At 48.4% G+C, this 20,000-nt stretch overlaps 2 protein-coding genes across 2 annotated transcripts in view; both read right to left on the reverse strand.

Annotated features, from left to right (window-relative positions):
- Nucleotides 1–1,898, reverse strand: part of LOC139570841 (peripheral myelin protein 22-like) — a 21,007-nt gene extending 19,109 nt beyond the window's left edge. Inside the window, exons 1-2 of the mRNA XM_071393089.1 lie at nucleotides 1,754–1,898; nucleotides 851–940 (exon numbers count right to left, since the gene is read on the reverse strand). Of these exons, the coding sequence (XP_071249190.1) occupies nucleotides 851–928 (78 nt within the window). The 5' untranslated portion in view covers nucleotides 929–940; nucleotides 1,754–1,898. The remainder of the gene's footprint in view (nucleotides 1–850; nucleotides 941–1,753) is intronic.
- Nucleotides 1–20,000, reverse strand: part of LOC139570881 (protein sidekick-2-like) — a 524,727-nt gene that overhangs the window by 136,253 nt on the left and 368,474 nt on the right. The gene's annotated exons all lie outside the window — the stretch shown is intronic.

Consider the following 20,000-nt stretch of genomic DNA (forward strand, 5'->3'; position numbering starts at 1 on the left):
ATTATAGTAGGGTAAAGTTAACAATATCATAGCTACTCACATTGTATTATAGTAGGGTAAAGTTAACAATATCATAGCTACTCACATTGTATTATAGTAGGGTAAAGTTAACAATATCATAGTTACTCACATTGTATTATAGTAGGGTAAAGTTAACAATATCATAGCTACTCACATTGTATTACAGTAGGGTAAAGTTAACAATATCATAACTACTCACATTGTATTATAGTAGGGTAAAGTTAACAATATCATAGTTACTCACATTGTATTATAGTAGGGTAAAGTTAACAATATCATAGTTACTCACATTGTATTACAGTAGGGTAAAGTTAACAATATCATAACTACTCACATTGTATTATAGTAGGGTAAAGTTAACAATATCATAGTTACTCACATTGTATTACAGTAGGGTAAAGTTAACAATATCATAACTACTCACATTGTATTATAGTAGGGTAAAGTTAACAATATCATAGTTACTCACATTGTATTACAGTAGGGTAAAGTTAACAATATCATAACTACTCACATTGTATTACAGTAGGGTAAAGTTAACAATATCATAGTTACTCACATTGTATTATAGTAGGGTAAAGTTAACAATATCATAACTACTCACATTGTATTATAGTAGGGTAAAGTTAACAATATCATAGTTACTCACATTGTATTATAGTAGGGTAAAGTTAACAATATCATAGTTACTCACATTGTATTATAGTAGGGTAAAGTTAACAATATCATAGCTACTCACATTGTATTACAGTAGGGTAAAGTTAACAATATCATAGTTACTCACATTGTATTACAGTAGGGTAAAGTTAACAATATCATAGTTACTCACATTGGCAATTGTTGAGACAAACAGTAAGACCAGGATGATGAGGTGGAAGATGAGCACTCCGAGCAGAATGAGCAGCATTTTCTGATAGATCTACACGTGGAGACAAACACACAGGAACCACAGTTATCAGACCAGGCGTCTACCGTACTGATTCAGCATTAACTATTTGAAGTGGTACTTCATATTGACACCAGGTGGCGCCATTTCCACATTTACTCATCAAACTCATATGTTTACTTCAAATTGAAAAGTATGAATCCCGTAACATTGGAGTGGATAAAAGCACGGAGTTAGAGGAAGGTCCCAACTCCTCAAGACTATAGTCTTGAGAAAAATGTAAAACATTTACAACCAATTAAACACGTACATCAATTTTATTCAAGCAACAGATAGCACATCGTTGGAAATATATATATATATAATCAACAACAGTTGCACTCTACTTAGAAAGTTTCCATAGACGTTTTGAAACGACAAGTGAGTTGCCTAGTTGAGATTTAAAACGAAATGCAAATCAACGCATGATCAAAACAGCTCCATATAATCTGTGGTGAACTCCACCAACGCAGCTCGGGTGTGCGTCTGTCTGGAGTGGACCGTTATTTACTAGAAGCCCTGTGACAAAATGAAACTATGAGTCGTTCAAGAGTTCTACAAACTCCCCCCCAAAAAACTATTCGATTACAATTTATCACAAATAAATTCGAATAATTGATGAAAACGCAGCTGTAGGCCAATCAGATGAAAAATAAATAAACCCAACATGATTCAACTCCAAGAATAAAGTTGATACATTCCGTTAGTGGGAGGAGGAGAAGTGAAATCAATTAAACTGTCGGGAAATTCATCCTTTAAAAGAAAAGAAAAAACGGTAAATTAAGATTCCATATTGTATCAACTTACAGAAAGCAAAGGCTGTGGTAAATGTCCCTTTAAAAATGAGTGTTAAGGAGTTGAAGGAGTTGAAGTGATCACAACTAGTGCACAGATCCCGCTGTAGATACTAAAGCACTATTCCAGATGTTCGACACCGAGCTTTTCTTTACGTGAGAACACCGCCCTACGCACGTCGCTTCGTCACTGCAGCTCGGCTCCCGCTCCAACTATCATTTGGGAACTGTTTGTTTTCCTGAACTATACAGCAGGCTGAAGACTGCTACCAACCCCACAGTGGCATTCAGGGGAAACGGTCCTTGGAAATGGCTTAGCCAGCGTGTCGTTGTAGATTACATTTTAACAAGGGTGGTTGGAGTGGAAAATAAACAAATTGGTCTCTTTTCCATGGGTATTTAATTTTTTATTCCCACACTGCTGTAAAATCGTTCACTAAAAACACTCTTTGTAGGGACAGAAAACTAAACACACCAACTGTCTAATTTCAGTGTTTTTATTTGATCGATCACCATGTCAACCAATTCATATATTTTAAGAAAAATATGTTTTTTCTATCATCAATACTAGATTTATTGAGGCTCATGTTTGTTTTACATTCTAACAAGACAAAGTCTTAGTCCCAAATGAGATCCTGTTGCATATTATGTACTATTTTGGATCAGACTCCTATGTGCCATGGTCAAAAGTAGTGAACTGTATAAGGAATAGGGTGCCATTGGCCACAGGGCTCAGGTCTAAAGTAGTGCACTACATAGAGAATAGGGTGCCATTGGCCACAGGGCTCAGGTCTAAAGTAGTGCACTACATAGGGAATAGGGTGCCATTGGCCACAGGGCTCTGGTCTAAAGTAGTACACTACATAGGGAATAGGGTGCCATTGGCCACAGGGCTCTGGTCTAAAGTAGTACACTACATAGGGAATAGGGTGCCATTGGCCACAGGGCTCAGGTCTAAAGTAGTGCACTACATAGGGAATAGGGTGCCATTGGCCACAGGGCTCTGGTCTAAAGTAGTACACTACATAGGGAATAGGGTGCCATTGGCCACAGGGCTCTGGTCTAAAGTAGTGCACTACATAGGGAATGGGGTGCCATTGGCCACAGGGCTCTGGTCTAAAGTAGTACACTACATAGGGAATAGGGTGCCATTGGCCACAGGGCTCTGGTCTAAAGTAGTGCACTACATAGGGAATAGGGGGGTACTTAGGAGGCAGTCACGTTGAGATATTACATCAGTTGGTTGAAGTGGCCCTGCCCTGTTCCACATGGTTAAACAAGACTGGATAGCCCCTATTGACACTAATTTACTGACACACACACAGACACACGAGGGGATTGGTCTTCTGGCAAACACCAGATGGACTGGACCATTTTTTTGTTGGGTGGGCTGCTCGAAATTGATACACACTTAAAAAAAATATATATATATATATCCAAATAAAACAGTGAAAAGGTGACATCACTGGCAGCCCATGGGCCTGTTAATATTTGTTTATATATATTTTTGAGCAATCTATCTGTTATACTAAAATATAATGAGCCTTTGGTTGATAAGCGGGAAATAGCCGGCCACCCCTACCAAGATGGGTCGGCCCGGTTTTCGCATTGGCTGAGCTGAGGTCACGCAAACTCACATTCAAACTCAAATGCGGTATCAGCAAAGAGACTTGCCCCGACTCAGTTAGACAGCCAAGATCAAAAACGGAAAGGATATAAAAGTAGAAAGAGCACATTCTACATTGTCACCTCACAAAACGTCCTATTTTGTGGCCGGCTAAAACCATGATTAGGTAAAACAGTAAATGATCCTCATGATTCCTGTGATGAAAGTGTCTGCCATGGCTCTGTGCCTGTTACGCTGGCTCCTGCTGTGACGAACGAGCCACTCTCCTCTCCACCTAAACGCTGTGCCTGTTACGCTGGCTCCTGCTGTGACGAACGAGCCACTCTCCTCTCCACCTAAACACTGTGCCTGTTACGCTGGCACCTGCTGTGACGAACGAGCCACTCTCCTCTCCACCTAAACGCTGTGCCTGTTACGCTGGCACCTGCTGTGACGAACGAGCCACTCTCCTCTCCACCTAAACGCTGTGCCTGTTACGCTCCTGCTGTGACGAACGAGCCACTCTCCTCTCCACCTAAACGCTGTGCCTGTTACGCTGGCTCCTGCTGTGACGAACGAGCCACTCTCCTCTCCACCTAAACACTGTGCCTGTTACGCTCCTGCTGTGATGAACGAGCCACTCTCCTCTCCACCTAAACGCTGTGCCTGTTACGCTGGCACCTGCTGTGATGAACGAGCCACTCTCCTCTCCACCTAAACGCTGTGCCTGTTATGCTGGCACCTGCTGTGACGAACGAGCCACTCTCCTCTCCACCTAAACGCTGTGCCTGTTACGCTGGCACCTGCTGTGACGAACGAGCCACTCTCCTCTCCACCTAAACGCTGTGCCTGTTACGCTGGCTCCTGCTGTGACGAACGAGCCACTCTCCTCTCCACCTAAACGCTGTGCCTGTTACGCTGGCTCCTGCTGTGACGAACGAGCCACTCTCCTCTCCACCTAAACGCTGTGCCTGTTACGCTGGCACCTGCTGTGATGAACGAGCCACTCTCCTCTCCACCTAAACAGTGTGCCTGTTACGCTCCTGCTGTGACGAACGAGCCACTCTCCTCTCCACCTAAACGCTGTGCCTGTTACGCTGGCTCCTGCTATGACGAACGAGCCACTCTCCTCTCCACCTAAACGCTGTGCCTGTTACGCTGGCTCCTGCTGTGACGAACGAGCCACTTTCCTCTCCACCTAAACGCTGTGCCTGTTACGCTGGCACCTGCTGTGACGAACGAGCCACTCTCCTCTCCACCCATGCACCCCAGAGATAAACATGCATTCTGATCGTATAACATTTCAAAATGCAATTGCGGGAAAAACACCGCTTTGGAAGCTTCACCCCCTCATCCCGGTGGAAGAGAAGAGGGCCTCAGCTTTCTGTAGGTATCATTTGAATGTCTCAACTCTCAATATTCAGCTCAAGAGCAACTATTTTACATCCAATATATTTGATATGGCTTTGAAATATGCAAAGTTATTTTAGCACTTTACATTTACTGTTGGATGAATACATGGCTACTAGTAGTGGGTTTTATATTTAGAGGTAAATCAATTCTATGTGTCACATGCACTGAATATAACAGGTGTATTTCACCTTATAGTGAAATGCTTATTTAGGAGTCATTGGCCAACAATGCAGAGTTTTAAAGTGTGCTAGATAAACTACAGGAAAAATAGTAACACAATAAATATCAATAAACAAGGCTATATACAAGGGGTCTACCAAGTCAACGTGCAGGGGTATGGGGTAGTCCAGGTAACTGAGGTAATATGTGCATGGAAGTAGTGGGATGCATAGACTATGCATAGGACATAAAGAGAGTAACAGCAGCGTATGTGAGGAGTGTGAAGGAATGTGTGTGTGTGTGTGTGTGTGTGTGTGTGTGTGTGTGTGTGTGTGTGTGTGTGTGTGTGTGTGTGTGTGTGTGTGTGTGTGTGTGTGTGTGCTGGGACCAACACATCTTTTCTTCCTCCTGAGGAGGAAGAGGAGTTGTCATACCCTCTTCACAACTGTCTTGGTGTGTTTGGACCATGATAGGTCCTTAGTGATTTGGACAACCAAGGAACTTGAAGATCTGGACCCGCTCCACTACAGCCCGTAGATGTAAAAGGAGGCGTGCTCGGCTTTAAGTGCCTTTCAGCGGGGTGTGGTAGTAGGTGCCAGACGCACCGGCTTGTGTCAAGAACGGCAACGCTGCTGGGGTTTTCACACCCAAATAGTTTAGTATGTGTCAAAAATGTTCCATCCATAGCTGGGGGAGGTAGAGGTGCTGAGGCTGCTGCAGCACCCAATGGAAATAAATAAAGAATAATAATATTAATTTTACAAAAATAGGCCACTGGGCCTGTGTATCCGTGCAGCCCAGCCCTCCAGGGACCCATTGGTATGTCTAGAATGCTGGTGAGTGAAACAGGCCCTCTGTTTACCTCTGCTGCCCTGGGGGGAAGATATGGTGGCACACAAACACACACACACACACACACACACACACACACACACACACACACACACACACACACACACACACACACACACACACACACACACACACACACACACACACACACACACACACACACACACACACACACACACACACACACACACACACACACACACACACACACACACACACACACACACACACACACACACACAACTGAGAGAGTGGTATTTAGTGTTGGACTGGGCCAAAGGGTTAGGGCTGTATGACAGTGCTAGTCCAAGCACCAGGACTCTCCAGAGATTTCAGGGTGAGCAACACAGAGAGCCAGACGTGTATTACCACACTTATCACCAAGTAATGGTCTTTCACCCCTCATACACCCTCCGGTATCAGACCATTACAACAGAGGTGATGGGGCGTAACCCAAAGCAAACAAACGAAGAGACAACAGAGCAGGCAGCCAGCATCCACTCCCTAACCTTTGATTCATTGAGCTAAATGATAGAGCTAAATCCTTAGTTAAGGCCTACAGGTGACTGGTGCACTGAGTGAATGCTCTCTCGGACTTCCTGTCTGGCCCAGAACACTGTGAGAGTGTCTCTCTCTCTCTGGTCCAGCTCTCTCTGACTTCCTGTCTGGCCCAAAACACTGTGAGAGTGTCTCTCTCTCTGTTCCAGCTCTCTCTGACTTCCTGTCTGGCCCAAAACACTGTGAGAGTGTCTCTCTCTCTGTTCCAGCTCTCTCTGACTTCCTGTCTGGCCCAGAACACTGTGAGAGTGTCTCTCTCTCTCTGCTCCAGCTCTCTCTCACTTCCTGTCGGGCCCAAAACACTGTGAGAGTGTCTCTCTCTCTCTGGCACAGCTCTCTCTCACTTCCTGTCGGGCCCAAAACACTGTGAGAGTGTCTCTCTCTCTGTTCCAGCTCTCTCTGACTTCCTGTCTGGCCCAGAACACTGTGAGAGTGTCTCTCTCTCTCTGGTCCAGCTCTCTCTGACTTCCTGTCTGGCCCAGAACACTGTGAGAGTGTCTCTCTCTCTCTGGTCCAGCTCTCTCTGACTTCCTGTCTGGCCCAAAACACTGTGAGAGTGTCTCTCTCTCTGTTCCAGCTCTCTCTGACTTCCTGTCTGGCCCAAAACACTGTGAGAGTGTCTCTCTCTCTGTTCCAGCTCTCTCTGACTTCCTGTCTGGCCCAGAACACTGTGAGAGTGTCTCTCTCTCTCTGCTCCAGCTCTCTCTCACTTCCTGTCGGGCCCAAAACACTGTGAGAGTGTCTCTCTCTCTCTGGCACAGCTCTCTCTCACTTCCTGTCGGGCCCAAAACACTGTGAGAGTGTCTCTCTCTCTGGTCCAGCTCTCTCTCACTTCCTGTCTGGCCCAGAACACTGTGAGAGTATCTCTCTCTCTGCTCCAGCTCTCTCTGACTTCCTGTCGGGCCCAAAACACTGTGAGAGTATCTCTGCTCCAGCTCTCTCTGACTTCCTGTCGGGCCCAAAACACTGTGAGAGTATCTCTGCTCCAGCTCTCTCTGACTTCCTGTCGGGCCCAAAACACTGTGAGAGTATCTCTCTCTCTGCTCCAGCTCTCTCTGACTTCCTGTCTGGCCCAGAACACTGTGAGAGTATCTCTCTCTCTGCTCCAGCTCTCTCTGACTTCCTGTCGGGCCCAAAACACTGTGAGAGTATCTCTCTCTGCTCCAGCTCTCTCTGACTTCCTGTCGGGCCCAAAACACTGTGAGAGTATCTCTCTCTCTGCTCCAGCTCTCTCTGACTTCCTGTCTGGCCCAGAACACTGTGAGAGTGTCTCTCTCTCTGGTCCAGCTCTCTATGACTTCCTGTCTGGTCAATCAGAAGGATTCTACTGCAACACAACCTCCAAGATGACTGGTAGATTCCTGTGGGCTGTGTTTGTAAACAAACCTGAATGAGGAGAGGAGGCATGCTGGGGTCAACAGAGAGGAGGCATGTTGGGGTCAACAGAGAGGAGGCATGTTGGGGTCAACAGAGAGGAGACATGTTGGGTTCAACAGAGAGGAGGCATGTTGGGGTCAACAGAGAGGAGGCATGTTGGGGTCAACAGAGAGGAGGCATGTTGGGGTCAACAGAGAGGAGACATGTTGGGGTCAACAGAGAGGAGACATGTTGGGGTCAACAGAGAGGAGACATGTTGGGTTCAACAGCGAGGAGACATGTTGGGGTCAACAGAGAGGAGGCATGTTGGGGTCAACAGAGAGGAGGCATGTTGGGGTCAACAGAGAGGAGACATGTTGGGGTCAACAGAGAGGAGACATGTTGGGGTCAACAGAGAGGAGGCATGTTGGGGTCAACAGAGAGGAGACATGTTGGGGTCAACAGAGAGGAGGCATGTTGGGGTCAACAGAGAGGAGACATGCTGGGGTCAACAGAGAGGAGACATGTTGGGGTCAACAGAGAGGAGGCATGTTGGGGTCAACAGAGAGGAGGCATGTTGGGGTCAACAGAGAGGAGGCATGTTGGGGTCAACAGAGAGGAGGCATGTTGGGGTCAACAGAGAGGAGGCATGTTGGGGTCAACAGAGAAGAGGCATGTTGGGGTCAACAGAGAGGAGGCATGTTGGGGTCAACAGAGAGGAGGCATGTTGGGGTCAACAGAGAGGAGACATGTTGGGGTCAACAGAGAGGAGGCATGGTGGGGTCAACAGAGAGGAGACATGTTGGGTTCAACAGAGAGGAGACCTGTTGGGGTCAACAGAGAGGAGGCATGTTGGGGTCAACAGAGAGGAGACATGTTGGGGTCAACAGAGAGGAGACATGTTGGGGTCAACAGAGAGGAGACATGTTGGGGTCAACAGAGAGGAGACATGTTGGGGTCAACAGAGAGGAGACATGTTGGGGTCAACAGAGAGGAGGCATGTTGGGGTCAACAGAGAGGAGACATGTTGGGGTCAACAGAGAGGAGGCATGTTGGGGTCAACAGAGAGGAGGCATGTTGGGGTCAACAGAGAGGAGGCATGTTGGGGTCAACAGAGAGGAGGCATGTTGGGGCCAACAGAGAGGAGACATGTTGGGGTCAACAGAGAGGAGGCATGTTGGGGTCAACAGAGAGGAGACATGCTAGGGTCAACAGAGAGGAGACATGTTGGGTTCAACAGAGAGGAGACATGTTGGGGTTCAACAGAGAGGAGACATGTTGGGGTCAACAGAGAGAAGACATGTTGGGGTTCAACAGAGAGGAGACATGTCGGGGTCAACAGAGAGGAGGCATGTTGGGGTCAACAGAGAGGAGACATGTTGGGGTCAACAGAGAGGAGGCATGTTGGGGTCAACAGAGAGGAGACATGTTGGGGTCAACAGAGAGGAGACATGTTGGGGTCAACAGAGAGGAGACATGTTGGGGTCAACAGAGAGGAGGCATGTTGGGGTCAACAGAGAGGAGACATGTTGGGGTCAACAGAGAGGAGACATGTTGGAGTCAACAGAGAGGAGACATGTTGGGGTCAACAGAGGTTGGGTTAGGGATGTTAGGAGGGCTCTTTCCAGCTCGGTTTGGCCCAGAGAACCTTCAAGACGATGTGAGACTGAACTGAATTACATGCGTGGAGTTGGGAGGGGAAACGTGGGAATGTGTTTCCAGAGTGAAATCCTTCAGACATACAGTATATTACAGTAAAATACATACCGTATAATACAGTATAATACATACAGTATAATACATACAGTATATTACAGTATAATACATACCGTATAATACAGTATAATACATACAGTATAATACATACAGTATAATACATACAGTATAATACAGTATAATACAGTAAAATACATACCGTATAATACAGTATAATACATACAGTATAATACATACAGTATAATACAGTATAATACAGTAAAATACATACCGTATAATACAGTATAATACATACAGTATATTACAGTACAATACAGTATAATACATACAGTATAATACAGTATAATACATACAGTATAATACATACAGTATAATACATACAGTAAAATACATACCGTATAATACATAAAGTATAATACAGTATAATACATACAGTATAATACATACCGTATAATACAGTATAATACATACAGTATAATACATACCGTATAATACAGTATAATACAGTATAATACATACAATATAATAGAAAAATTAACTTGCCCTGCATTTTCCTGAGAACTGGCACACAGAGGGGAGAGACTGAACTGAATGACCAGGCACCAGGGTGGAATAGGGGTGAACGTGTGGGAATGACCAGGAACCAGGGTGGAATAGGGGTGAACATGTGGGGATGACCAGGAACCAGGGTGGAATAGGGGTGAACATGTGGGGATGACCAGGAACCAGGGTGGAATAGGGGTGAACATGTGGGGATGACCAGGCACCAGGGTGGAATAGGGGTGAACATGTGGGGATGACCAGGAACCAGGGTGGAATAGGGGTGAACGTGTGGGGATGACCAGGAACCAGGGTGGAATAGGGGTGAACATGTGGGGATGACCAGGAACCAGGGTGGAATACGGGTGAACGTGTGGGGATGACCAGGAACCAGGGTGGAATAGGGGTGAACATGTGGGGATGACCAGGAACCACGGTGGAATAGGGGTGAACATGTGGGGATGACCAGGAACCAGGGTGGAATAGGGGTGAACGTGTGGTAGATGATAATGTACAGGGAGCTATGTGGAGTGGTCTGGTAGATGATAATGTACAGGGAGCTATGTGGAGAGGTCTGGTAGATGATAATGTACAGGGAGCTATGTGGAGAGGTCTGGTAGATGATAATGTACAGGGAGCTATGTGGAGAGGTCTGGTAGATGATAATGTATAGGGAGCTATAAGGAGAGGTCTGGTAGATGATAATGTATAGGGAACTATGTGGAGAGGTCTGGTAGATGGTAATGTACAGGGAACTATGTGGAGAGGTCTGGTAGATGATAATGTATAGGGAGCTATGTGGAGAGGTCTGGTAGATGATAATGTATAGGGAACTATGTGGAGAGGTCTGGTAGATGATCATGTACAGGGAGCTATGTGGAGAGGTCTGGTAGATGATAATGTACAGGGAGCTATGTGGAGAGGTCTGGTAGATGATAATGTATAGGGAACTATGTGGAGAGGTCTGGTAGATGATAATGTACAGGGAGCTATGTGGAGAGGTCTGGTAGATGATAATGTACAGGGAGCTATGTGGAGAGGTCTGGTAGATGATAATGTACAGGGAGCTATGTGGAGAGGTCTGGTAGATGATAATGTACAGGGAGCTATGTGGAGAGGTCTGGTAGATGATAATGTACAGGGAGCTATGTGGAGAGGTCTGGTAGATGATAATGTATAGGGAACTATGTGGAGAGGTCTGGTAGATGATAATGTATAGGGAACTATGTGGAGAGGTCTGGTAGATGATAATGTATAGGGAACTATGTGGAGAGGTCTGGTAGGTGATAATGTACAGGGAGCTAAGTGGAGAGGTCTGGTAGATGATAATGTATAGGGAACTATGTGGAGAGGTCTGGTAGATGATAATGTACAGGGAACTATGTGGAGAGGTCTGGTAGATGATAATGTATAGGGAACTATGTGGAGAGGGCTGGTAGATGATAATGTATAGGGAGCTATGTGGAGAGGTCTGGTAGATGATAATGTACAGGGAGCTATGTGGAGAGGTCTGGTAGATGATAATGTACAGGGAGCTATGTGGAGAGGTCTGGTAGATGATAATGTACAGGGAACTATGTGGAGAGGTCTGGTAGATGATAATGTATAGGGAACTATGTGGAGAGGTCTGGTAGATGATAATGTATAGGGAACTATGTGGAGAGGTCTGGTAGATGATAATGTATAGGGAACTATGTGGAGAGGTCTGGTAGATGATAATGTACAGTTCAATAGGCTGAGATAAGTGTTTCCTTGTGTTGAAATGAATGGCAGTTCAATAGGCTGAGATAAGTGTTTCCTTGTGTTGAAATGAATGGCAGTTCAATAGGCTGAGATAAGTCTTTCCTTGTGTTGAAATGAATGGCAGTTCAATAGGCTGAGATAAGTGTTTCCTTGTGTTGAAATGACATATCATGCCAGAACAGGGATCAGTCATTGTGAGGGGCTGGTTGCTATAGTGATAAGACAGAGACAGCAGGAGAGTATGTATGTATGAGTGTGTGTGTGTGTGTGTGTGTGCGTGCGAGCGTGGTGTGTATGTGTGTGTGAGCGTGGTGTGTATGTGTGTGTGAGCGTGGTGTGTGTGTCTGTGTGTGTGTGTGTGTGTGTGTGTGTGTGTGTGTGTGTGTGTGTGTGTGTGTGTGTGTGTGTGTGTGTGTGTGTGTGTGTGTGTGTGTGTGTGTGTGTGTGTGTGTGTGTGTGTGTGTGTGTGTGTGTGCGTGCGAGTGTGTGGTACACACACATACATATTCCCTCTAGATTAAGTCAGTTTAATTCATCAACATACTTGAGCAATTAAGAATTAGGCTGTACAAGGATGGTACACCAGTTTAATACAGTCTTCTATTGTATTCACATGTTTAATACAGTCTTCTATTTTATTCACCAGTTTAATACAGTCTTCTATTGTATTCACATGTTTAATACAGTCTTCTATTGTATTCACCAGTTTAATACAGTCTTCTATTGTATTCACCAGTTTAATACAGTCTTCTATTGTATTCACCTGTTTAATACAGTCTTCTATTGTATTCACCAGTTTAATACAGTCTTCTATTGTATTCACCTGTTTAATACAGTCTTCTATTGTATTCACCTGTTTAATACAGTCTTCTATTGTATTCACCTGTTTAATACAGTCTGCTTTTGTATTGTGGGATCAAATTCTTGTTGTGTTTCAAAGTCAAACATCAAATGTCCATATCTGAACTGGAATAAATCCAAGGGAGCAGAGTCAGCAGAGATTGTCTGATATCCAGTGCTGGGATATGATCATCATGGGGTGGCAGGTAGCCTAGCGGTTAGAGCATTGGACTAGGAACCGAAAGGTTGCAGGATCGAATCCCCGAGCTGACAAGGTAAAAATCTGTCGTTCTGCCCCTGAACAAGGCAGTTAACCCACTATTCCCAGACTGTCATTGAAAATAAGAATTTGTTCTTTAACTGACTTGCCTAGTTAAATACAAATTTAAAAAATGGGAAGGGAAGGTGTATTAATAAACAGTTGAAGTGAGTCAGACTCCAGGACAGGTCAGCTGGAGTGACTATAGGAGTGGGACTACTCGTGTATCAGGGAGCTGGAACAAATCAACTCTTATGCTGGAACATCAGCATCATGTATTGTGGGAAAAGAAGGTGTATTACTATATAGTTACAGTGAGTCAGTCTCATAACAGACAGGACACAGCCTGCTTCATTATGACAATGATCTATCACAGCCCTTAGCTGGTCTGATAGGGACTGGGACATCAAAAGATGAGACTGGGCCAGGACTGTTCTCACATGAAGAGATGAGACTGGGCCAGGACTGTTCTCAAGTGCAGAGAGGGGATTGAGGCAGGACTGAGCCGGGACTGTTCTCACATGCAGGGATTGGACTGGGCCAGAACTGTTCTCACATGAAGAGATGAGACTGGGCCAGGACTGTTCTCAAGTGCAGAGAGGGGATTGAGGCAGGACTGAGCCGGGACTGTTCTCACATGCAGGGATGGGACTGGGCCAGAACTGGACAGGGTGGGAGTTGGCCAGAACTGGACAGGTGGGAGTTGACCAGAACTGGACAGGGTGTCAGTTGACCAGAACTGGACAGGGTGTGAGTTGGCTAGGACTAAGCCAGGACTGGGACAGCAGCTGGCAGAATTAAGGCGTTAGGTAATGGTGATTGATTGTGGAAACGAGCATGGCTGCTGACTGGAGAGCATTACAAGCGGCAGCTGGGAATTTCACATGTTAAGATGAAGAAAATACTGTAACGCCTCCCTCCAGCACACACACACATGCACACACACACACACACACACACGCACACACCCACGCACACACCCACACACGCACACGCAAACACGCACACGCATACACGCACACGCGCACACGCACACGCACACACGCACGCACGCACACGCACACGCACACATGCACACGCGCACGCGCGCACACATGCACACACACACACACACACACACACACACGCACACACACACGCACACACATGCACACACACATGCACACACACACACACACACGCACACGCACACACACATGAACCCACACACACACACACACACACACACACACACACACACACACACACACACACACACACACACACACACACACACACACACACACACACACACACACACACACACACACACACACACACACACACACACACACACACACACTCCTGACACTTTGACCGAAACAAGAGGAAACACTCAACCACTGAAGTCTTGATGCAGGCTAGTGTCACCAAGAGAAGAAACTCCGCCCCTCGGGCGTGTCCAGAAGAGAAATATTAGTCATGTTACCGGACATCTTTGAGTCCTCACAAAGCTGCTGACGAAGTGTAAGAATCTGATGAGGGAATTACAGTATTGTGAAAGCTGAAGGGTGGGAGTAATGATTTATGTATGTCTATGGGTGGAACATTCTCTCTGGACATTCTCTTTGCTCTTGGAACATTCTCTCTGGACATTCTCTTTGCTCTTGGAACATTCTCTCTGGACATTCTCTTTGCTCGTGGAACATTCTCTCTGGACATTCTCTTTGCTCGTGGAACATTCTCTCTGGACATTCTCTTTGCTCTTGGAACATTCTCTCTGGACATTCTCTTTGCTCGTGGAACATTCTCTCTGGACATTCTCTTTGCTCTTGGAACATTCTCTCTGGACATTCTCTTTGCTCTTGGAACATTCTCTCTGGACATTCTCTTTGCTCTTGGAACATTCTCTCTGGACATTCTCTTTGCTCGTGGAACATTCTCTCTGGACATTCTCTTTGCTCTTGGAACATTCTCTCTGGACATTCTCTTTGCTCGTGGAACATTCTCTCTGGACATTCTCTTTGCTCTTGGAACATTCTCTCTGGACATTCTCTTTGCTCGTGGAACATTCTCTCTGGACATTCTCTTTGCTCTTGGAACATTCTCTCTGGACATTCTCTTTGCTCTTGGAACATTCTCTCTGGACATTCTCTTTGCTCTTGGAACATTCTCTCTGGACATTCTCTTTGCTCGTGGAACATTCTCTCTGGACATTCTCTTTGCTCTTGGAACATTCTCTCTGGACATTCTCTTTGCTCGTGGAACATTCTCTCTGGACATTCTCTTTGCTCTTGGAACATTCTCTCTGGACATTCTCTTTGCTCGTGGAACATTCTCTCTGGACATTCTCTTTGCTCTTGGAACATTCTCTCTGGACATTCTCTTTGCTCGTGGAACATTCTCTCTGGACATTCTCTTTGCTCTTGGAACATTCTCTCTGGACATTCTCTTTGCTCTTGGAACATTCTCTCTGGACATTCTCTTTGCTCTTGGAACATTCTCTCTGGACATTCTCTTTGCTCGTGGAACATTCTCTCTGGACATTCTCTTTGCTCTTGTATCTTAGATTCTTTCTCAGAATGATTTCCAGGATCTCTGTAGTTCTGGTTAATTCATCATGCAGCAGTATGCTTTGCTCCTCAATGGCCTCACTGTGCTGTGCTGTCTGGTGTGTTTATGGTTCATCACTTAGTGACTATCAGATAACAATCCACTGGCCTGGGAGATGAGATGAGAGGGGAGGACAGAGGAGGAGGAGGAGGAGGAGGAGGAAGAAGAAGAGGGAGAGGGAGAGGGGGCTACACAAGACTACACACTTAATATGACTGTATAAAAATTCCATTCACACACAGAGATAGTAATATAGACATTCCACAAGATACAGATAGACTCAGGCATGGACAAACAGAGACGTTTATACACACACATACAGACACAAATGCACACTGGCACACACACACTGTGTGGACAGAACATGACCCCAGTCAGAACAGCCCAGAGACTAGCCGATCTAATGCCTAGACTGCCCCTCCCTGAAGAGAGAGAGAGGAGAGGGGGGGAGGAGAGGAGAGGAGACCACAACCCCAGTCAGAGCAAAGCCGGCTGCATAGACTGCCCCTCTCTGAAGAGAGAGAGTAGAGGGGGAGGAGAGGAGACCACAACCCCAGTCAGAGCAGAGCCTAGCCGGCTGCATAGACTGCCTCTCTCTGAAGAGAGAGAGAGGAGAGAGGGGGAGGAGAGGAGACCACAACCCCAGACAGAGCAGAGCCTAGCCTATCTAATGCCTACACTGCCCCTCTCTGAAGAGAGAGAGTAGAGGGGGAGGAGAGGAGACCACAACCCCAGTTAGAACAGAGCCTAGCCAGCTGCAAAGACTGCCCCTCCCTGAAGAGAGAGAGAGGAGAGAAGGGGAGGAGAGGAGACCACAACCCCAGTCAGAGCAGAGCCTAGCCGGCTGCATAGACTGCCCCTCCCTGAAGAGAGAGAGAGGAGAGAAGGGGAGGAGAGGAGACCACAACCCCAGTCAGAACAGAGACTAGCCAGCTGCCTAGACTGCCTCTCTCTGAAGAGAGAGAGAGGAGAGAGGGGGAGGAGAGGAGACCACAACCCCAGTCAGAGCAGAGCCTAGCCAGCTGCATAGACTGCCCCTCTCTGAAGAGAGGGAGAGGAGACCACAACCCCAGTCAGAGCAGAGCCTAGCCGGCTGCATAGACTGCCCCTCTCTGAAGAGAGAGAGAGGAGAGAGGGGGAGGAGAGGAGACCACAACCCCAGTCAGAGCAAAGCCGGCTGCATAGACTGCCCCTCTCTGAAGAGAGAGAGTAGAGGGGGAGGAGAGGAGACCACAACCCCAGTCAGAGCAGAGCCTAGCCGGCTGCATAGACTGCCTCTCTCTGAAGAGAGAGAGAGGAGAGAGGGGGAGGAGAGGAGACCACAACCCCAGTCAGAGCAGAGCCTAGCCTATCTAATGCCTACACTGCCCCTCTCTGAAGAGAGAGAGTAGAGGGGGAGGAGAGGAGACCACAACCCCAGTTAGAACAGAGCCTAGCCAGCTGCAAAGACTGCCCCTCCCTGAAGAGAGAGAGAGGAGAGAAGGGGAGGAGAGGAGACCACAACCCCAGTCAGAGCAGAGCCTAGCCGGCTGCATAGACTGCCCCTCCCTGAAGAGAGAGAGAGGAGAGAAGGGGAGGAGAGGAGACCACAACCCCAGTCAGAACAGAGACTAGCCAGCTGCCTAGACTGCCCCTCTCTGAAGAGAGAGAGAGGAGAGAGGGGGAGGAGAGGAGACCACAACCCCAGTCAGAGCAGAGCCTAGCCAGCTGCATAGACTGCCCCTCTCTGAAGAGAGGGAGAGGAGACCACAACCCCAGTCAGAGCAGAGCCTAGCCGGCTGCATAGACTGCCCCTCTCTGAAGAGAGAGAGAGGAGAGAGGGGGAGGAGGAGAGGAGACCACAACCCCAGTCAGAGCAGAGCCTAGCCGGCTGCATAGACTGCCCCTCTCTGAAGAGAGAGAGAGGAGAGAGGGGGAGGAGAGGAGACCACAACCCCAGTCAGAGCAGAGCCTAGCCAGCTGCCTAGACTGCCCCTCCCTGAGCAGCAACAACAACCAGATAAATCACAGTCTTAACATACGTTGATGAGGCCCAGATCTACTGTGTGTGTGTGATGACATTGACTGCTGAACTTCAGGTCTTGTAAACCTTCAGCCCATTTCTCCTGTGAAGCATCAAGCTTGATAAGAGTGTTGTTGTTATAAGTGTTGTTATCCCTGACTCCTCCCTCCTTGCTCCCCGCTCCAGGGCTCTAACAGGGTTAGCTAGGTGACTCCTCCCTCCTTGCTCCCCGCTCCAGGGCCCTAACAGGGTTAGCTAGGTGACTCCTCCCTCCTTGCTCCCCGCTCCAGGGCTCTAACAGGGTTATCTAGGTGACTCCTCCCTCCTGGGCTCTAACAGGGTTAGCTAGGTGACTCCTCCCTCCTTGCTCCCCGCTCCAGGGCTCTAACAGGGTTAGCTAGGTGACTCCTCCCTCCAGGGCTCTAACAGGGTTAGCTAGGTGACTCCTCCCTCCCTGCTCCCTGCTCCAGGGCTCTAACAGGGTTAGCTAGGTGACTCCTCCCTCCAGGGCTCTAACAGGGTTAGCTAGGTGACTACTCCCTCCTGGGCTCTAACAGGGTTAGCTAGGTGACTCCTCCCTCCAGGGCTCTAACAGGGTTAGCTAGGTGACTCCTCCCCTCCTGCTCCCTGCTCCAGGGCTCTAACAGGGTTAGCTAGGTGACTCCTCCCTCCAGGGCTCTAACAGGGTTAGCTAGGTGACTCCTCCCTCCTGGGCTCTAACAGGGTTAGCTAGGTGACTCCTCCCTCCAGGGCTCTAACAGGGTTAGCTAGGTGACTCCTCCCTCCAGGGCTCTAACAGGGTTAGCTAGGTGACTCCTCCCTCCTGGGCTCTAACAGGGTTAGCTAGGTGACTCCTCCCTCCTGGGCTCTAACAGGGTTAGCTAGGTGACTCCTCCCTCCAGGGCTCTAACAGGGTTAGCTAGGTGACTCCCCTCTCCAGGGCTCTAACAGGGTTAGCTAGGTGACTCCTCCCTCCTTGCTCCCCGCTCCAGGGCCCTAACAGGGTTAGCTAGGTGACTCCTCCCTCCAGGGCTCTAACAGGGTTAGCTAGGTGACTCCTCCCTCCTGGGCTCTAACAGGGTTAGCTAGGTGACTCCTCCCTCCTGGGCTCTAACAGGGTTAGCTAGGTGACTCCTCCCTCCAGGGCTCTAACAGGGTTAGCTAGGTGACTCCCCTCTCCAGGGCTCTAACAGGGTTAGCTAGGTGACTCCTCCCTCCTTGCTCCCCGCTCCAGGGCCCTAACAGGGTCAGCTAGGTGACTCCTCCCTCCTTGCTCCCCGCTCCAGGGCTCTAACAGGGTTAGCTAGGTGACTCCTCCCTCCTTGCTCCCCGCTCCAGGGCTCTAACAGGGTAAGCTAGGTGACTCCTCCCTCCTTGCTCCCCGCTCCAGGGCCCTAACAGGGTCAGCTAGGTGACTCCTCCCTCCTTGCTCCCCGCTCCAGGGCTCTAACAGGGTAAGCTAGGTGACTCCTCCCTCCTTGCTCCCCGCTCCAGGGCCCTAACAGGGTTAGCTAGGTGACTCCTCCCTCCTTGCTCCCCGCTCCAGGGCTCTAACAGGGTTAGCTAGGTGACTCCTCCCTCCTGGGCTCTAACAGGGTTAGCTAGGTGACTCCTCCCTCCTGGGCTCTAACAGGGTCAGCTAGGTGACTCCTCCCTCCTTGCTCCCCGCTCCAGGGCCCTAACAGGGTTAGCTAGGTGACTCCTCCCTCCTTGCTCCCCGCTCCAGGGCTCTAACAGGGTTAGCTAGGTGACTCCTCCCTCCTGGGCTCTAACAGGGTCAGCTAGGTGACTCCTCCCTCCTTGCTCCCCGCTCCAGGGCCCTAACAGGGTTAGCTAGGTGACTCCTCCCTCCTTGCTCCCCGCTCCAGGGCCCTAACAGGGTTAGCTAGGTGACTCCTCCCTCCTTGCTCCCCGCTCCAGGGCCCTAACAGGGTTATCTAGGTGACTCCTCCCTCCTGGGCTCTAACAGAGTTAGCTAGGTGACTCCTCCCTCCTTGCTCCCCGCTCCAGGGCTCTAACAGGGTTAGCTAGGTGACTCCTCCCTCCTGGGCTCTAACAGGGTTAGCTAGGTGACTCCTCCCTCCAGGGCCCTAACAGGGTTATCTAGGTGACTCCTCCCTCCTTGCTCCCCGCTCCAGGGCTCTAACAGAGTTAGCTAGGTGACTCCTCCCTCCTGGGCTCTAACAGGGTTAGCTAGGTGACTCCTCCCTCCAGGGCCCTAACAGGGTTATCTAGGTGACTCCTCCCTCCTTGCTCCCCGCTCCAGGGCTCTAACAGGGTTATCTAGGTGACTCCTCCCTCCTGGGCTCTAACAGAGTTAGCTAGGTGACTCCTCCCTCCTTGCTCCCCGCTCCAGGGCTCTAACAGAGTTAGCTAGGTGACTCCTCCCTCCTGGGCTCTAACAGGGTTAGCTAGGTGACTCCTCCCTCCAGGGCCCTAACAGGGTTATCTAGGTGACTCCTCCCTCCTTGCTCCCCGATCCAGGGCTCTAACAGAGTTAGCTAGGTGACTCCTCCCTCCAGGGCCCTAACAGGGTTATCTAGGTGACTCCTCCCTCCAGGGCCTTAACAGGGCTAGCTAGGTGACTCCTCCCTCCTTGCTCCCCGCTCCAGGGCCCTAACAGG

The sequence above is a fragment of the Salvelinus alpinus genome, chromosome 1, assembly GCF_045679555.1.
Source record: "Salvelinus alpinus chromosome 1, SLU_Salpinus.1, whole genome shotgun sequence".
Lineage (NCBI taxonomy): Eukaryota > Metazoa > Chordata > Actinopteri > Salmoniformes > Salmonidae > Salvelinus > Salvelinus alpinus.